The sequence below is a fragment of the Garra rufa genome, chromosome 19 (assembly GCF_049309525.1).
Source record: "Garra rufa chromosome 19, GarRuf1.0, whole genome shotgun sequence".
NCBI lineage: Eukaryota > Metazoa > Chordata > Actinopteri > Cypriniformes > Cyprinidae > Garra > Garra rufa.
This window is the reverse complement of record NC_133379.1, coordinates 18,437,255-18,458,437: the sequence shown is the minus strand read 5'-3', so window position 1 is coordinate 18,458,437 and position 21,183 is coordinate 18,437,255. Positions and strand designations below refer to the sequence as shown.

At 40.5% G+C, this 21,183-nt stretch overlaps 1 protein-coding gene across 4 annotated transcripts in view; it reads right to left on the bottom strand.

Annotated features, from left to right (window-relative positions):
- The window catches only part of nrg2a (neuregulin 2a), a 122,033-nt gene that overhangs the window by 32,717 nt on the left and 68,133 nt on the right, over window positions 1-21,183 (bottom strand). For all 4 annotated transcript variants that reach the window (XM_073824300.1, XM_073824298.1, XM_073824299.1 and 1 more), the window contains exon 4: window positions 10,364-10,484. In XM_073824300.1, coding sequence (XP_073680401.1) covers window positions 10,364-10,484 — 121 coding nt within the window. The remainder of the gene's footprint in view (window positions 1-10,363; window positions 10,485-21,183) is intronic.

The following is a 21,183-nucleotide window of genomic DNA, read 5'->3' as shown; positions in this document are numbered from 1 at the left end:
CTGTTTTTTGAGGAAAACATTTCAGGATTTCTCTCCATATAATGAACTTCTATGGTGCCCCCGAGTTTGAACTTCCAAAATGCAGTTTAAATGCAGGACTCTAAACGATCCCACCTGAGGAAGAAGGGTCCTTTCTAGCGAAATGATCGGTTATTTTCTAAAAACATTTACAACTTATATACTCTTTTCATCTTGCCTAGCTCTGCGTGTATTCCAGTTCATAACAGTTAGGGTATGTCGAAAAAATCCAATCTTATTTTCTCCTCCAACTTCAAAATCACCCTACATCGCTGCAGAAGTACCAACTCAGTGTTTAAAAAAGGAAATGTGCAAATAAGATCAAACACCCTTTACCAAAAAAAAAAAAAAAACAGCGATGTAGGGCAATTTTGAAGTTGGAGGCATTTTTGAACCAGAATACATAGAGTACACACAGAGCTAGACAAGAACACCATTTGAGGTTAAAAAGTATATAAATTATAATATTTTTTAGAAAATAACCGACAGTTTTGCTAGACAAGTCCCTTCTTTCCTCGGCTGTGATTATTTAGAGCCCTTTGAAGCTGCATTTTGGAAGTTCAAATTCGGGGGCACCATAGAAGTCTATTATATGGAGAGAAATCCTAAAATGTTTTCCTCAAAAAACATAATTTCCTTACGACTGAAAAAAGAAAGACATGAACATCTTGGATGACAAGGGGGTGAGTACATTATCTGTAAAGTTTTGTTCAGAAAGTGAACTACTTCTTTAAGAAGCAAAATTGTGTAAAATGCTAGCGGATCTCATGACAAAAAAGTACCTGTGGGAACTTACGAAATACATACCAATAAGTATATATCACTCCAGTTTTGGAAACATTTGAGGTGGTAAAACAACGAGCACTTGTAATCGTTTTGAACACCCTTTTAGAGCCACTGTAGACATTTTACATCAAATATGTCACAAAACATACATGGCGCTACGTATTTCGCGTCTTGCAAAAAAGTTCCCACAGATACGTTTTCGCCATGAGATCAGGTTGGTAAAATAATATGATAATATATCTTGAATATCTTAGTTTAAAATTAAGAATAATGTCTTAGTTTTGCTTCTCAAGTACATTAATCTTGTTTTAAGCAACATTTTCATTGGGAAACCTTTTTTAAACAATGGTTCACACATTATATACAGTAAATGTTCTGTCTAATTTTTAAGACTAAGACTTGGTAGAAAAATCAAGTTAACAACAGCCATTTGCATTTACAACGCAACACACTGTGTATTAGATAGCATTGCAAATGCAAGCGCAAACTAAAAATAGCTCCCTCAGTCTGCTATTATAACATCTAATCCTGTTTAAAACACACATCAGTCTCTAACCAGCACCACTGGCAAATCATACACAAATATTAAACAGATCCTCAAACGGCTAAATCCATCTGTACTATATTTGCTGAACCTTCATGCTTTGTCATTCTGCTAATCTATTTCCTTTATTTAACAATTCAGCCAATTCTTTAAAGCTTTACCGTAAAGCTGTAGCTGACGTTTCACTGGGTAAAGCCATAAGTCAAGTGAAGGGCTTTGAGAAAGAAAAAGTGCAAGAAAACAAAACAGGGCTTTTCTTCCGCGCCCTGTTGCCCTCGATCAGGTCACTGTAACTCTGTAAAATGAGAGGCTGAAAGAGTCCATTCTGACCCAGAAGGCTTTGCATCACTTCTGTCCTGCCTGTGAATCTGTCCAAGTGAATCAAAGAATGTAGAATTCATCCAGCACACACACGTCATACCTAAATGACATTCTCATGGAAATAAAGTCCAATCGCTTGATCTTCATTGTGTTGCATAATGAAGGGTGCATCTGGTCTGAAGAAAAAGTACTGCCGTCATGAAAAAAAAGAGAACACTTTCGAAGCAGCTGTTTTACATGCACTAATATTTGGAAAGTTTAATGGTGCTTTCCACGAACGGAGTACACAAAAGTGCCTGAAGCTCTTAGAAATTGAAGTTTTGGGTTTTTCAACAAATGGTCAGTGAAAGGAGGCACTTCACTTGTTGATCGTCAACCTCAGGAGGTCAAACTAAACATTATATGAGCGGTTTTATTTTATGTTCATTTCATAAGAGATTTGGCATTTTTGCAGCTCCATGAGTAGAATACAGTTTAAAATCCAGATTTCTAGCAATTAATGTCCAAGATGTTTGTCTTTTATTCTTTAGGCGAAAAGAAATTACATTTTTTAAAGGGAAAACACTCAAGGATATATATTTTCTCCATATAGTGGACTTCAATGGGGATCAATGGGTTGAAGGTCCAAATTTCAATGCAGCTTCAAAGGACTCTACATGATCCCAGCCAAAACGAACGTGCAAAGAAAGTCAAACGCGGTTTACAAAAAAAGGGTCAAACAACAATGTTGGACATTATTTAGGTTGGAGAAGGAAATTTTTCGCCCAACCCTACCTTTCTGAACCAAAATACACAGATTAATAACTAACTGTGCATGACCTTTCTAATGTGATTAAGCAATATGCAAAATCATGGACTCACAGAGCTAGTGCAAGATGAGTATTTGTGGTTAAAAAATACAATCACTTTGCTAGATAAGACCGTTATTCCTCAGTTGGGATTGTGTAGAGAAACTTGAAACTGCATTAAAAACTGCAATTTGAACCTTCAACCCATTCATCCCCATTGAAGTTCACTATATGGACAAACATCCTGGAATGTTTTTCTCAAAAACCTTAATTTCTTTTCATTTGAAGAAAGACATGAACATCTTGGATGACACATGGGGTGAGTAAATTATCAGGAAGTTTTTATTCTCCAAGTGAACTAATCCTTTAAAAGTTGAGCTTGATGAATGCAAATAATTATGTTCTTAAAATTCACTTTCAGAACTAAAATTTACAGATAGTTTACTCATCCCCTTGTCATCCAAGATGTTCATGTCTTTCTTTCTTCAGTCGTAAAGAAACTATCTTTTTTTAAGAAAACATTTCAGGATTTCTCTGTATATAGTGGACTTCTATGGTGCCCCCGAGTTTGAACTTCCAAAATGCAGTTTAAATGCAGATTCAAAGGGCTCTAAAGAAATTCCAGCTGAGGAAAAGGGGTATTATTCAGCGAAAAAAAAAAAAAAGACAATTTATATACTTTTTAACCTCAAATACTCGTCTTGTCTAGCTCTGCGTCAACTCTGTGTATTCCGGTTCATGACAGTTAGGGTAGGTTGAAAAACCCCCATCTCATTTTCTTCTCTAACTTCAGAATTGTCCTGCATCGTTGTTTTACCTTGTTTTGTAAAGGCGTTTGATCTTCTTTGCATGTTTACTTTGTAAACACTGGGACGGTACTTCTGCAGCGATGTAGGACGATTTTGAAGTTGGAGAAGATAATGAGATAGGAGTATTTTGACTTACCCTAACTGTCTTGAACCGGAATACACAGAGTTGACGCAGAGCTAGACAAGATGAGTATTTGAGGTTAAAAAGTGGATAATTTTTTTTTAGAAAATAACCCATTGTTTCACTAAATAAGACCCTTCTTCCTCAGCTGGGATTTCTTTAGAGCCCTTTGAACCTCTTTAGAGCCCTTTGAGATGACACAGAGCTAGACAAGATAAGCATTTAAGGTTAAAAAGTATATAAATTGTCAGTTCTTTTAGAAAATAACCAATCGTTGCACTAGATAAGACCCTTCTTCCTCATCTGGGATCATTTAGAGCCCTCTGAAGCTGCATTTAAACTGCATTTTGGAAGTTCAAACTCGGGGACATCATAGAAGTCCATTGTATTGATAGAAATCCTGAAATGTTTCTCAAACATAATTACTGAAGAAAGAAAGATAAGAACATCTTGGATGATAAGGGGGTGAGTAAATTATCTGTAAATTTTTGTTCTGTAACTTTAATTAGGTTCAAAATAATGATTGTCCTAGGTTCCAAAAAGTTAAGGAATTATTCTTCAGATCAGAACTTGTCCTTGATGTTCAGCACAAGAAGGAGTCAGGGGCTGTGAAAAAGCAGTGTCGGATACCAGTCTGGGGCCCCCTCAGAGGCGGGCCATGAATCTCCTCTGGCATTTCTCTCTCCTCTTCAGTTTTGTCATCTGTCCCAGTCTTATGTAAACATGACAGGGGTGTCGATGTGGAGCTGCTGTAACTTGACAGGCTGTAAAATACCCCCCTCCACCATCATCCCAGCAAGAAAATAATTATGGCCTGGGTCATTTATTACCTCTTCCTTCACTCCATATGTGTGTGCGGAACTTTGTATTTCAAAGAAAAAGAGGCAGGCATAAATATGAGGTAGCTTGTACGGCTGGACTTGTTCAGCCGGTGAGTAATTCCTATGGAAGCCTATGGAAGCCTGGCCTATATTGAATGAGATAGCTTTGGGGCAACAATTCCCAGCGGGCCTTGACTGCATTATCTGACTTTTCTGGACCTGTGCCTTACCCATGAGTGAATTAGCTGCAGCAATTGAGTTATTGCTCCTTCCAATTTGTACACAACTTATTGAATGGCTGTTACAGCCATGTCCTGGCCGTTTGCTTGCTGAGCAGGATTCCAGGGGCGCACTCGCGCAGACACGCACACCGCGCAGCTGGGCTGAAACTACCAGCAGGTGCACTCATAACATGGCGCAACATGCGGTCTGAAATTGATTTAAAAAAAGAAGAGGAAAACCAGCACCTTATGGTTCATTGCTACAAGACCCCTTGCATAAAAATCTCCATTTATACACACAAACTCATTTCCATGTGCATCCTTGTTTGTTATCTCACCCTTCGCAGCTACTTAATCGCCCTGGTCTTGTTTTGATAATGCGGGCGAAAATATTTTTTCGGCCCATAACAAGACGTCCCGAGCATCCCTGATTTAAAAGCATCTGTGTAAATCGGTGTCCTTTTCCCCTTTGATTGAAATGTAAGCAAACTGACTTATTTACCTTGTGGGAGGCCTCTGACTCTCGTAAATATTTGTTCCAGCACTAAACCGGCATGACATGGCATTTCACAATGGTTTGATGCACACTGCTCCAGCACACTAAACGTGGGCCACCGGAGCAGGACGAGAGGCCTGTTTTTTTTTTTCAATTCCCCAAGCACATCACAGTCATATCACACTCATCAACATCTGCACCAGTGAGTCAACCCCGTGGTGCCCTCGACACAAGAGGGACTCGACCGAAAATGAAAAGATGGAAAAATGGAGAGAAAAAGAGAGAGAGAGAGTTTAAATAGAAAAGGATGGGTGACTTGATGGATACCATTTGGCCTTTGCTGTAAAGACACAAGGAACTCCACAAACTAGAGATTCTTACTTCACTTAGCGTGCAGTTCTTAATCTCTCACTTAGAAACATTATGAAGAACAGACAGAAGGCAAATTGTAGAAGAATGTCATTGAATGTATGGCTGTTTCTTTAATTATGGGCATCATTATGTCTCAGTGGGTTGATTTTTATTTAAAAAGAACAGATTTCAACATTTCTTTTTTTAAATATTGTGGTCATATGTGACCCTGGACCACAAAGCCAGTCTTATAGCAGGGGTATATTTGTAGCAATAGCCAAAAATTCATTGAATGGGTCAAAATTACAGATTTCTCTTTTATGCCAAAAATCATTAGGTTAGTAAATAAAAATCATGTTCCATGAAAATATTTAGTAAATTTGCACCCGTAAATATATTAAAACTTAATTTTTGATTGGTAAAATGCATTGTTAAGAACTTCATTTGGACAACTTTAAAGGCAATTTTCTTGCGATATTCAACAAACCATACATTAATAGAAAGCTTATTTATTCATGATGTATAAATGCCAATTTCCAAAAACTGACCATCATATATCAAAAAAAGAAGTGCATATATTATATAACTTCAATAATTTTTAAAAGTGTGATTTCAATAGTTTTAACTTTGACTTTCCATCTAATATGCAAATAGTCAACATGAAATATATATCATAAAGAAATAATAATATACAAAACTGAAATCTAAATGATACATAATGATATATATTTTTTAAATATGTCCCTTCATTGTGCTGCCATTTCCACCACAACCAAATTTAATTTTTTTTATTGTGTATCATTTCCAAGCTGTAATTTTGTTTAATTATGGAAGTATGATATGATTATTTCCCTGAGTTTATTTATGAAACATAAAATGCTGACTCTGAAAATAGCTAGATAAAGAAGTCAGCCTTTTAATTCCAAAATTTTATCAAAGATATAGTGCTATCAAATTGATTAATCACGATTAATTGTGATTAATCGTGATTAATCGCGATTAATCGTATCCAAAATCACATTTTTATGTAAACTCAAACATTTTGGATGTGATTGCGATTAATCGATTTGATGGCAGTACAATAGATAATTTCAACAGCGGTTATTTATTTTATTTATTTGTTTGTTTGTTTGTTGGTTTGACCCTGGACCACAAAACAAGTCTTAAAGGTCCCATATTGTCAAAATCGAAATTTCCTGGCTTTTTTCATGATAACTGAGGTCTAGGGGCTATGTAACTACCATTTGAGTTTCAAAACAGTCAATCTACAGTAAACTGCACACAGCCTGCTTAAAGTAGCTGTTCATTTTCACGAGCCGCTGTGACTTCCGTAACGATGTGACGTCTGATCTACTCAGTCACCGCCTTCAGTCACCACCCCAGCACCAACCACCGTCCCACCCTCCTTTTGTCAAACCCAGACAACAATGCGTCCATAACATTGCTAAGCAACAACAACATGGAAACTAATCTAGAAAACCCTGTTCAGTCTATAGATGTCGAAACTACATCATTGCACAGGCTCAGGGCCGGAGTGGGACTCCTTTTCAGCCCTGGAGTTTCAAGCCTTAAACCGGCCCACTTTAGTTCACGACTGACTATATTAAAATGACGTCATTTCCAATTCAGTGCAAATACAGTAGCCTAATTGTTGCTTCACAGTGAAGATTTATTTGAACAGTTAACACAATGTAATGTTTAACAGTATCAGTATCTATTTTCTGTTAGAATTAGTGCACATAAATATCCAAACCTTGAAATGAAAAAATATCAAATAAATACAAATATATATTAAGCTATATGTATAAAATAAAGATTAAAATAAAATGTATTAAACTTTCTAATGACACTATCATGTCTTTTTCAAGTAAACAGCTGCTTTATAAGTTCAAATATTTTTCATAAATGAGAACATTAAAGGGTAAATCTCCAACACTATTCTTTTAAACATCACAATGTCCTTCTCTGCAATATCTGAATATATATTCTGTGCAAAATTGTTCACATATCCAGTCCTTAAACACAAATAAAGAATAGAACAAGTATTGCACTGTCCTACCTGCCCATTCTAGTGTTTGGGTTCATGACTGGTGCTTGGTAACGTTACGGGGCCTGGCTCTTCACTGTTAGCAGCAAACTGGACTAGAGGCTGCTGCTGCTGAAGAGCAACCGTACAAGAAAAAGTTTGATACATAAACATGAACGATGATTTGCAGACATCGTTGTTTTGCACTGCTCCTAACTAGCTTGACGTTAACCAGGGGTGGACTGGGACAAAATTTCAGGCCGGGAAATCTCACACTTATCCAGGCCATCCCACACCAAATTTGAAATTTGAAACCCTGGACAACAATATTTTTCATCATCACATAAAGAAAAGTTGAAATCAACTGGGTAAAATAATTAAATCTCTTGAACTTCCAATTTGCCTTTTAATCTCTTTTAATCTCTCTGTCTCTCATGTGTGTTTACTTTTTAAACTAATTTTCTTGTATCTGTCACTTTTGTCATAAACACATCTCCACCTTTACAACCACCTATACAGTACAGATCTAAGGTTGGTCTTTTTTAAAGAAGACAATCAGCAGATTATTGCAGAAATACTGAGACCTTTTTAAAGACATGTTTTTGTCAAGATTGTAAAAAGTTGTGATTTTGTAAAATGACACTTGACATTGCTGCTAAGGGGGAGGAGACAGCCACCAGGATGGTTCTTGAGCTTCTAAGCTTTCAAAATTATATATAATTTATGATTAGTACTAAAACATTTGATAGAGAAAAGGGCAACAGAAAAAAGAGGGCCACTACATTAGGACCATGTGTTATTTATTGTCGTAATGTTAAAATTAAAACAACAAAAATTAGCTACATCTTGAATATATCTTTATTAAAAAATCTTAAAACTAAACTTGTTTTGCATTATCATGGGTCATGTTTGGCCCAAAGGAAAATTAACCATGATATTATTGAGCCTATGGTAAACATTGTAACCATGTTTTTTTTTTATTTTTTTTTTTAGGATTGATTCCCATTAGTATAATCACAATTTTATACCATGGTGAAACTATAGTGTAGCAAAACCATTGTATATTGTATAATTATTGTATAACTATAGTAAACATGTTTTGTAAAACCACAGTTAATTTTTAATAAGGGTAGCTCCCTAAACCTGTTTTAAAACGATATTTTTTATAGATTAACATTTGTTAGCAGTTCAATACTTAAGTAAACGAAGACAAAACTACAATAGTCTGTTTACAGATGTAACTGACCTGCACTTTAGGTCCTAAACAGGACAGATTTGTCTCTCTGCTCCACCTGGGCACTTCTACTTCAGTCTCGCGTCGTTTTGGCGGATGCGCGGAGCGCGCGCGAGATGAAACGCGTGCCAGTCAAGACTAACCGATTTATGATTTATTAGAGTTTTATTATTGAATGGCTAATTCTGAAATAACCACTTTAGTACATTAGGCCGGCAACAAAAACAATAACAACAACAATATTAAATAATAATAATAAAAATTGGAGGGTAGCGGGCCAAAAATTCTCCCGATGGACAGTCCGCCCCTGGCGACTGCTGTGAGTGCAGGCAGCTAGGGACACCGGCCCTCGCGGCCAAAAAAACGGACCGGCCCACCGGGAACTCTCCCGGTCCTCCCGATTAGCCAATCCGGGCCTGCACAGGCTTCAGAACAACGTGAATATAAGAGACCAGTGGCACGTCAACTTCAGCCTCTTTCACACAGCGATTCTGGTAAATACACGGATAATGTTTCCCATGATTTGTTCTGGAATTGTTTAATTTGGTTCATTCACAGTTGTTTTCCGGAATCTGTGCGTGCTTTACACACAACCCATAAAAACATGTGACGTTTAGATGTGAGATGTAATGCGACGCGTACGTTTCACCAAACTGAAACTAACCTGAACAAACTGTGCTTCAGCGCTGATAGTGAGGAGCTGGCTCTGCCCGATCGCCGTTTCGTTCCACTTTGCACGTATTTTTTTGTCGTGAAGAGTCGCAGGGTAACGTGCATCATCACTACAACACTGCCTTTATGGTTCTGGCTTTTGTTCACACAATGCTCGTTCCTGTAATTTTCCAGAATCAGCGCGCATTGTGAAAGGGGCTTTACTAAAGCAACAGTTATGTAGCTTACTGCATTCGGTGTTTGAAAAAGAAAAAAACATTAATGATCATTCTGAAATATCTTGTTGAGTATCAGCAGGCTAGGCTCTCTCTATGGCTCTGGGTTCAGCTACAACGATACATGACCGTATAGTTACCTATGAATTGGCCTGGCTGTGCGTCACTCAGAAAACAACAGGCCAATCAGAAGAGAGGCTCATGAATATTAATTAGATGGGCCAAAATCGACCTGTTTTTGACAGAGCTCCTAAAAAAGGAGCTGTAAAAATATATTGAGATGGATTTTGGCACTTATACCGCAAATATATATTCTTAAGGACATCAACAACTAAAATAAACCTCCAGAAATGTGTACAATATGGGACCTTTAAGTAGCACAGCTATATTTGTACCAATAACCAAAAAATACATTGTATGGGTCAAAATTATCGATTTTTATTTTATGCCAAAAATCATTAGGATATTAAGTAAAGATGATGTTCCATGAAGATATTTAGTAAATTTCCTCCCGTAAATATATCAATACTTAATACTTGATTAGTAATTGCTTTGCTAAGAACTTCATTTGGAAAACTTTTCTCACTATTTAGATTATTATTATTTTTTTGCACCCTCAGATTGCAGATTTTCAAATAGTTGTATCTCAGCCAAATATTCTCCTATCCTAACAAACCATACATCAATGGAAAGCTTATTTATTCAACTTCCATTGACACATATGACTGTGTTTTGTGGTCCATGGTCACTTTTATTTTTCCATGTGCACAGAACCTAAAGTGCCCATAGTTTAAGAAAGAGCAAATATGTAGAATCCCTTTAATCTGAATAAAGTTGGGATTTGTATAATTAACAACAGAGTGAACTGAGAGAAAGAAAGAAGGTGAAGAGCAATGTGATCCACCAGAAGAATAAACAGACTGACATAAGAGACACTCACTTGCAGGATAGCCGATTTATACCATGTATGTAGTAACAGTCGCCGCCATTCACGCAGTATGCCTTCTCTGACTCGTTGCATCTTCTGGCGTGGCCCGAACCCGGAGATAACGTTGTGGTTACTGCAGGAAACAAAGACACAAACATCTTAAGACATCAGCATGCCACCCAAAAAAAAAGACAGAGCTTTCAGTGAGTGTTTAGTAAACAATGAAGAGAACAACCACGTGGTTGCGCAAGAACCGACAACACACATGCCAGCTTCTCAGATAACATTCATTACATGTTACTGATAATTTATCACATTTCAGCTCATGTCCCATTTCCTACAATAAGTCATTCACTAGAACAATGACTCCTTGGTTTTCAGCGCAAATCTCTCTGTACATCTTTGCTGCTGCTTCGAGACGTTCGATAGGCAAAGATAAATATTTCAGTGAGTGCAGGATCCCCCCCACACCACCTGCTCTGTCTGATTCACAGGTCTGGAATGGATCCGTAATCCCGCCGTGTTATCGGAGCAACGTTCAACATGTTTCGGGAATACTGCACCTCATGGGTAGGCTACAAAAAAATGAGAGGTCTGGAGAAAACGGTACATGTGCGGCCATACTGACAGCAGTTTTTTTACATTTGGTACCAGTTCAAGGGGTGTAAACTAAGGCGCATGAATATGTTTATTGAATTTGTAATCAAAAGCAGAAACGTGAAGACTGACAGGGCAAACTGCTTCCCGCAGCCACATTATGCACATACCTATGCCGTTTCTCACCGCTCACTCACTGAACATGTCTACAAACACTCGTGTCATCACCATCCAATTGATGCTTTTTCAAACACGCAATAGTTTCTGTTTAGCACAGCACATTGGAGCATCTTTGTCATGCTGAAACAGTGTTCAAAGCAAATGTTTAGAAGGAACATGCTTATTTAATCTCCCTAATCACAACGAAAAAGACAAATGTGTCTCCTCTAGTTAAATTTACGGCATCTCTTTACCACATCAAGCCCGCCGTTATTTATGTAATTAAAGAAATATTGAAATATCCAAACTAATGTTAGTTTTGCCATGGCTCAGTTCGCCCCTGCTGTCAGATTCCGTTATTACACTATTAGGTAACAAAAAAGCTTTCTGCATTGACAGCTATTCAAAAGTAACTGTGTATTCTGGCTTTTTTGGTGTATTTAATGTTTTTTCAAGCAAGATATTATATATATATGATCAAAAAGTTCAATTTATGCTTCAAAACGTTTAAAGTTTGGGGTTAGTACTTTTCTATTTTTTCTATTCTTAAAAAATTATAACAAAAATATTAAGCAATTAATATTAATCAGCATATTAGACTGATTTCTGAAGGATCATGTGACACTGAAGACTGGAATAATTCAGCTTTGCCATCACAGGAATAAAATACTTTTTAAAATATATTGAAATGGAAAACAATCTTAAATTGTAATAATACTACACAATATTAATGTATTTTAACTGTATTTTTAAACAAATATATGCAGCCTCAGTGAGAACAAGAAACTTCTTTTAAAAAGAGAAATTTCTTCACGTACTGTAGACCGCATATGAGCCATTCTGATCTTACTCACTATTCCCTTTACAGTTATATTTACTGTATTTGTGTTTCCTATTCATTTATACACACTGAGGGACAAGTTGAAATTATGGTCTGAGGTAACTGACAGCATGCCACACATACGGTACATCAATCTAAGGTTGAAAACAACCAGGAATATTGGTTTTACTCAAGTCCGGATTCACGTTTGAGACCCTCCACTGCAGACCACCAACCAAAAGTTTATTCTTCGCGGAGATTACACGAACTTGAACTCATGAAGATGTCAGTTAACATGTACTGTATGTTGAATCAATTGGCTAAACATGAGGGTGGAGAACCTTAAACATTTCTTAATCCTGTTTTAACATAACATTTATTTGTGTAAAATGTCACATAATTCCAAAAACGTCCTTCTTTGGGTTGAAAGTAGATTGTGAAGGCCAGATTTTCAGTTCAACGTCAGACTTCTCAACATTCTAAATGATACAGAACAACAATGTACAGTAAGAAGAGCAGCTCATCGTAGGACCCCGGCAACCCCACACATACACGTGTTGAACCCCCGGCTGTAGTCAGGCCAAGAAAAGAGAAACGTTAGCAGATGTGGAAGTGCACCCTATGCGTATCGGGGCCCTCCCTAATATCAAACATGTTCTAGAGGTACTAATGTTACCACATCGAATCACATAAACGGAATCAGAACACCGTCAAGGTTTGAATTTCAGGGGCAGAGAGTTTCTGAACTTTCCTTTCAACTTTCATGTTCGTGAAGGTGCATGTCTCGTCAGGCTGTGTATTTATGTATAGGTAATAATCACATTGTGGGCTCTGGAACCCTAGACAGCTTACAGAACATCTCGTGCCAGTTTGTTGAAGTGAATACAGCAGGCGGTGAGGGAAAATCATAACATTTGGTTGTGGTGGTCTTGCATAAGAGTGTACGTCAGTTGTTTACTGAACTAAGTTTATTTACTTGTTTTTATTTATAGTTTTTTTTACTCAGAAACTTAAAGGGAACCCTGGGTATAAACAGTTGTATAGCTTAATAAAACTTAAATGATGTCTCTTACTGAAATATGTAGTAGAAGACCCATGAAGACCCTTTATTTAAAAAATCCACACCGTTTTATACATATTTTACATTATGGTGACGCCATTATGACGTGAAATGGTTGCACTTGGTAAACTACTGGCGCTACCTGTTGCTATTTTTTTCCGCAACACAACTTGGAAAATAAAGTACTGATACAGATCCATACATCCACAGATTCTCAATTGGATTTAAGTCAGGACTCTGGCTAGGACACTTCAAAACGTTAATGTTTTTGTCTGCTAACCATTTCTTCACCACTTTTGCTGTGTGTTTTGGGTCGTTGTCATGCTGAAGTGTCGACTGGTGCCCAAGGCCAAGTTTCTCTGCAGACTGCCTGATGTTGTTGTTGAGAATTTTGATGTATTGCTCCTTTTTATGGTGCCATTTACTGTGATTAGATTCCCTAGCCCACTGGTTGAAAAACACTCCCAAAACATTAGATTCCCACCACCATGTTTGACAGTGGGTATGGTGTTCTTAGGGTTGAAGGCTTCTCCTTTTTTACACCAAATGAAGGCTACATTATTGTGGCCAAACAATTAAATTTTTGTTTCATCTGACCATAAAACAGAAGACCAGAAGTCTTCTTCTTTGTTCAGATGAGCATTTGTAAAGGCCAAGCGGGCTTTTGTGTGCCTTATCTAGAGAAGTGGTGTCCTCCTTGGTCTGCGTCTGTGGTACCCAGCAGTGTGCAGTGTACAGCTTGGACTATTTGGAATGGTATAGAACTTTGGATTTTCCCATAGACTGTGACAGTTTGCAAAGGGTATGAATTTTTTGGACATGCCACTTTTTGTTCAAATGTAAATAAAAGCTAAGAAATATTTTTTTTCCACAATGATGCCTCTTGTACATTGTCTTATTATCTTTTAGGAGAAGCCTGTGTCATTTCCGGTCAAAAAAAAACCTTGCTGGTTGAATAAACGTAACTTTAAGTCAGAATTTGCCAGGGGTATGAATAATTTCGGGCTTGACTGTATGTGTGTATGTATATATATATATATATATATATATATATATATATATATATATATATATACACATATAAAAAATACAGACTATTTTTAAACAGGTTTCTGGAACAAATCTGCCATTATTCAGGCAAATAGACAGTCCCGCCCCCAAACACATGCCATTTTACAGAACATCTTGTGCAAGTTTGTTAAAGTAACAGCAGAGGTTTGCAAGTTTATCTACAAGTTTTTAATCATGGTTGTTTTTCACTGTGACTGTGCTCAAATGTTTGTTATAAAATACATGTTTTTTTCCACTTAACTTTATATATTCATTCATTATTTTTACATTTTGCCTTTAATAATGTGCAATTTCTTCACTACAAGCATCAATAAATAGAACTGTAACAACATTGACTGTTTCTAAACAGGTTTCAAGAACAAGTCTGTCACTGGCCGAACAAACAGACAGTCCTGACCCCAAACACAGGGGTTTTCCTTCTGTTTGGATAGCACAGATCTGAATACCACATCTCTAGGAAAACTCAGCCATCCTGCAACATTTTTAAATGTTTATACTTCGAAATCCACTCAGCCGTATGGCATTCAAGTGGAAAAGCGGAAACAACAGTAATATACAACTATAATAACACTCCTTTCAACAACATGGATACAGGCTGGCCGGGATCCAGCCGGTTGCTGGGAGGCGCACGTTCCATGCCACCCCCGTTCCGCCCCTCCATGCCCGCTGAGAATTTTAGCATGTCTCAGTGGCTGTTTACCCCACTACAGCAATAATGACACTGCACACTCAACAAGACTCAGATGAAGCCCGTAGACATTAAATCAGCGTTCCTGCCCTCAGAGTCACATAAAGACCACATCCAGAGGCTCGAACATCCAGCTCGGCCTTTAAAACATGTGCATACTCTCCTAGTTCCCTTCCGGAGGGAACTCTACGCTGCGTCCTGGCGGACACTTTGGGAACTGCCTCCAGCACGACCGGTTTTGAAGCAAGCTATAGAACAACGACAGTGAACTGACACTGGCCGGCGCTAGCCGATGACATCATCAACATACTAGTATAAAACAGGCGCCTGTGGATACATCAACCATCTTTTTGTCTTCAGAGTCTTTGTTCTAAGCGAGTAAGTACAAACGATGCCTAGAGAGAAACTGTTCAGGAAGTGTGCGGATCCGTGTCAGAGAAATCTGACACCTGATGACGCACACGACCTGTGTGTGTTTTGTTTGGGTGAAGAGCACGCGCGCTCCGCTTTTGAGGAAGCGGGGTGCGTGCATTGTGAGAGTTTCTCCATGAAGAAACTCCGTTCTCGTTTGTCCCTTTTCTCGAGGGAATTGGGACATTCATCTGCCCCACGTGGCTCTGGTCCCGCGGCGGCTGAGGCTGCCCGGGGATCGTGGGGATCGCAGGTGGAGCTGGCTGACGAGTTCGAGAGAGGTGTTAATCTCTCGCACTCGTCAGCTAGAAACGAGGACGCGCTGCTGGCGCTGATGTGCTTTCTCTCACATCGTCCGATCCAGCAGCGAGTGCTCTTTTGGCTTCAAGCCAGGGCGAGCAGGATGTGGTTGGGATGGAAGAAGATGAGCTCTCTGAGTCCGTCCAACCCGCCTGCCCCGCGTATGACGAGTTGATGTCTGTTATGGACCGTGCGGCTGCCCGACTGGACCTCCAGTGGAAGCGTGCAAGGGAAGAGGCCGCTCACGGTAGACTAGATGAGCGGTTTCTTCCTGGCCATAACAGACCAACTCCCGTGAGCCTCCCATTCCTTCCCGATCTACATAAAGAGATCGAGAAGGCATGGGACAGACCATTTTCGGCCCGCATTCACCGATATCAGCAGGTGAACTATGCTGATGTCGAGGGAATGCGCGAGCACGGATATGCGTCGATGCCTCCCATTGAGCAGATGTTCGTGAACTATCTCTCAGCGGGAGGCACATCGATGCTGAAGGCTCCGACCCTGCCATCCAAGCCGTTGAAAGAAACATCTCGGCTGAATGGCAGGGCATACGCGGCAGTGGGTCAGGCTGGTGCTGCTCTGCACACGGTGGCAGTGTTGCAGGCGTACCAGGCTGATCTACTGAAAGATCTGGACCGAGGTCTGGGGCTTTCCCCGGAGGAGGTGGCTGAGCTGCGCCACACCACAGATCTGTCTCTGAGGGCCACCAAACAGACAGCGACCGCTGTGGGCAGGTCCATGTCAGCTTTGGTGGCCACAGAGAGACATCTGTGGGTGAACCTGGCGGACATCGAGGAGCAAGAAAAGCGCTTTCTCCTCGATGCCCCGGTTTCACCTTCCGAACTGTTCGGCACATCCGTCGAGGCGGTGGTCGACAGATTCAGGGAGGCGAAGGCGCGCTCCGCGGCTTTCAGGTCATGTATACCTCGTCGGTCCACGCCCCCACCCGAACACAGGGGAAAGCCTGGCCCGTCCTGGTCTGCGGGCCAGAGACAGGTCCAGGTTACTAGCGTGGCCACTCGAGGCCCTCCCCCCGTGAGGAGTCGGTCTCAGAGGAGGCGTGATGCGTGGAATAGGAGGCAGGATCTAAGGGAAACGATCCAGCGCAGGCGTGGCGGCAGGCCTGGGTCGGGTACCTAAGGTCCCCTCCTGTTTTCCCCTCACGTTCGTTCGGCTGCCTACCCCTTTCCCCTCGCTAAGACTCTGGGGCTGGGCCGATGATGAGATTGATACTCAGTCTGATGGCGGTATGTGAACTATACATGTTTTTAATAAAACTTTGTGTATGTGTATGTACTGTTTGTCTACCAGCTCCACTTGGGTGAGACTTATTGCAGTATTTGAGCCCCTATTGGGCTCTACTGCCCCCAAGTGACGAGTGTAGCCAGGTCTCCCCTCGTGTTTATCCAGTGTGTCGAGACCTCCACTTGTATACTCCCATATGGGGTGAAGCGTTGTTAGGCTTCCTCGGTTTTCGAGTTTCCAGAAGCCTCCTCTGTGTTGAGCTCGGCTTAGACATTAGTTATACATAGGTTCTGTCTAGCCTCTGCTCCCCAGAGATACAGGCCGCATACAGCTAGTAGGCACTTCCATGCCTCGCTAATTAATTTAGTAGAGTGCTATCTACCACTCACCAAGACCAGGTGTTGTAGGCTCGTTTCCTTAGAAACAATTAAGAAGCCTCCACTGTACACAGCTCTGCTTCTAGCATGGAGCTTTCTGTGAGACTTGTCACTTTCAAGCGTGGGGTGTAGTTAGGTCTCCCTTCCTTATAGGGTATGAACGAGACCTCCACTCTAAGAGGTTTCTGTAGGATTGAGCGTCGTAGGCTTCCTCTCGCTCGAAAGAGCCTTTTTGCCGAAGCCTCTCCTCTCCAAAAAGCTCCGCTTTCAGGCCCTGCTACCGCCTAGAGATTGCAAGATGGTGATTTCCCTCGCTATGCCTGGGCACCTCCTCAAACCCACAAGAGTGGTGATTGCTCACGCATGTCTCTGAGCACTCTCTAAAATCCACATGAGTGGTAAGTGCACTACTTAGGCACTTTTCTGAAATCCATACTTATGGTAAAGGCCCCCCCTGTGTGCCGGGACCTTTTCTGAAATCCTATACGGTGTGGGTTACGCAGAGAAATCCTTCGTTCCCATCTTTTGAGTTGGTTCCAAAACCTCTAAGTTTTCCAACTCCAATCCAGGTAGCACTGCTAGCAGGATCGAGTGTAGTAGGCTCCCGCTTGCCTCCACTCTCCAGAGACTCCACTCAGGTAGTTTCTTTGGCTAGGCTTTTGAGCCTCACTGATTACCTCCAGTGTTGAGTGTAGCTAGGTCATGAGACCTCCACTCTTAGAGTCGTCCTCTGCTAAGCACAGAGTGTCGCCAGGCTCCCTCTCGTTTGAGAGTGTTCTTGCTAAAGCCTCCACTCTCCAGAAACGCCACTCAGGTAATCCTGTGGCATAGGATGCTGAGCCCCACTGATTACTTCCAGTGTTGAGTGTAGCTAGGTCATGAGACCTCCACTCTTAGAATTGTTTCCTGTTAGCACAGGGTGTTGTTAGGCTTCCTCTCGTCGAAGCCTCCACTCTCCATAGACTCCACTTAGGTAGTCTGTTGTATAGGCTATTCAGCCTCACTGATTACCCCAGTGTTCGAGTACAGTTAGGTCACAGACCTGCACTCTTAAACTTAATTTCCTGTAATGGCACAGAACGTTGTCAGGCTTCCTCTCGTTTCTAGAGTCTTTCTGCTGAAGCCTCCGTTCCTTCGAACTCCGCTTAGTATGAAGGTTTCTTTGTTAAACTACTCTACTGTAGCGTTGAGCGTAGCAGGTCTTCTCTCTAGGGCCTCCACTCTGAGAGTTCTGTGTTGGGGTAGCCGAGCTAGCTGTGACACCCTGAGCTGACCCACGAGGTCGAGCTCAGGCTCGGGCCCAAGCGAATTTCGCTTATGCAGGGGTGATGTTCCTTCTTGACTCTTCATTCAGTCAGCTGGTCACTCATCCCTCAGCATGGCAGCGTTGGTATAAACGTTCCCAAAGTGTCCGCCAGGACGCAGCGTAGAGTTCCCTCCGGAAGGGAACGTCTAGGTTACGTATGTAACCCCTGTTCCCTGAGGACAGGGAACGAGACACTGCGTCTCGTAGCCATGCCTCGGGCCCTGCTGATGTATTGGTTTGTATTCCTTACAGTTGACTGTTTATATCCCCTTGAGGGTAAACAGGGGTGCACTGCAAAGCTGGTTATATTAAGATGATATTCACTTCATAAACTTCGTTGCGCATGATGCAAAAGCAAGCAAGCAAGCATTCCGGCGCATACAAAACATGCTGAAATTGGACAGCTGCATGTTATTCATTTAAATTTCCTCCTTTGTTTTATGCATCACATAAATTTGGACTTTTCCAAGCTGAAAGTTTCCAAGCGCTCTCTGACAGTCAGATTAAAAAGAGAGCTACTCCGATGTTTCTTCCAAAGACTTGCGTGTCAGCAGCCAGTGGGGTAATTCTGCCAATGTCTGTCATGTTTATGCCTCTGGTCTAGTGATACACTTCAAAAATCTCCCTCCATCAGTAATTGAGCTCTGACAGCTACACGCCTGTACAATATTCCCTCATGTTTCTGAGGCTCCCATCAGCTGTCTGCTGGAGATCTGGGAAAACTCAACAAATACCTGCTGAGGCAGCATATGCCAGGAAACTGAGGTGGAGGGAGAACGTGTGAAGCAGAGAAAGCAAGAGAGAGAAAATAGGTGGGGGCTTGACCAGGAAGGTGGTTTGAGAAAATCACCTGGACAAAACTATACAGCTCTTTCTTCAATGCAAAAGTAAGCCTATGGGTAAGACTTGCGGTTCATTATCTGCTATACAGAAATAACGAGAAAAATAACAATGTGCAGTAAATGGTAAAACTGCAATACAAACCAGTGTGCTCGTAATTAAGAAAATACATTAAAATAATGGCAAGACACACCAATTTGCAATATCAAGCAGCAAAACGAGCTGTTTTGTACAGCTAAAAATAGCCGGATGCAGATTGAGACGAGAAGTAAGACCCTTAAAATTTACAAATGTCAGTTGGCTGGTAAAACTAAATATAACAATACAATGTAGTGAAAACAACAGCCAGTTTTTAAAGAGATTTGCTATTTAAGCAAATAAAATATTTTTTCTGCAAAAAAAATATTTTCTGAAGACAAGATCATTCTGTGGATAAAGCCTCTATTAATTGCATAAATGTAAATGACTAAATAGCTAATAATGCTGCTAAATACAAATGCTAATTAGCAAAACCTTGACCGCTTAGTATAAACCAAATGCACACACTACCCTACTGAAAAAACCCCAACTGAAACCAGACTAAGCTTGTTAACGATTTTGGCTGATCTTCACACCTGGTCATAGCTGGTTTACCAGTCAGATTTTAGAGAAGTTTTGACAGATTGCAAATAAACCCTTAAAAAATAAGTTAAAAAAGAGCTGCTGAATAAAAACAAGTCGGTTTCCTTGGAGTATTGTTGCTAAACTAAACCAGACTTGGGCTAGCCATGACACAGTTCACGCTAAATGATCAACAAAGCATTCCTAGCTAACAAGGTCGGTTTCACTACAGTCCTTGACAATTGCTGTTTATCCAATCTCACACTCACCATCTTTTTGTATTCAGCTACAATGCCAGGCCACTTTCCAAGCCTCATGCGCACTAGCCAGGTTACATTTCTATTCCTGATATGCTAAAGGCCTTAATGGCATGCACTAAGGAACTTTTACTACAGCTCCCATGAGAGGTCACTTTCTCCTGCCTGAAAACCCAAGGGTTTGGCCAGCGAGCTTAGCCCTGAGTTTGATTAATCCTTCATGGCCAAGGAACTGAAAAGAGGGCCTGGGTGGGGGCAAAACGGGGCCATCTGGAAGACTTCATAAACATGTCTATCTTTCTGCACTCTCCAAAGAGTTCTAGGAAAGTCATAAAAATGAAAGGAGAGGTCCCTTTGCTGAGAGTGTTCTATTTTTTCTGCTGGAGACACATTTACCAAGTCCAAAACAAGTAATTTCATAAGTGCAGGGACGTCCGACAGGTGACCGTGGCATCTTGTTGCCTTTCTATTAATTGGCCGGCTTAAGTCTTATGTTCTGTTTGGGGTCTCAGAGACTTAATAGTTTAATAATTAAAAAAAATATATATATACTTAGTAGTGGAATATCAGGTTGAGTTAATTCCAAAATTTATATTATTATTTTACACATAAATCACCGGGGTCTCTGGGACCCCAAGCATAAAACAACCAGGTCAACTCAACAGAACATGAGGGTTATTTGAGGGGTGCAAACAAATAATATCCGCTAGTCCAAATTCCATCCACATTCTTGTATGCCCTGTGGTAGCTTCAGAGCCAATAGAAAAGTTCAAAAAGCTCCAGCGGCTGACAAATGATGCTTGAGAGATCATGATAGTGAAGCCATGGTCAACCCCCTATGCCAGCACATTGTCTCACCCCCCTCTTGCTGGAGATGTCTCTTGTTACAGCTGGGAGCAGAATCCCACCACTGCACAAGAGGTCAATTTATACAGCATGCAATCTTACAGCTTTTGAGTGCTTTCCATTATGCGAAACCATTATGTGCATCCCTTTTGTTTAAAGGGGTTGCCAAAGCCTTTCAGAGAGGTCTTCTAACTTCACATTTACATGTGCACCGCTGCATTTATTAAAAGCCTCTAAACAAAATCATATGGC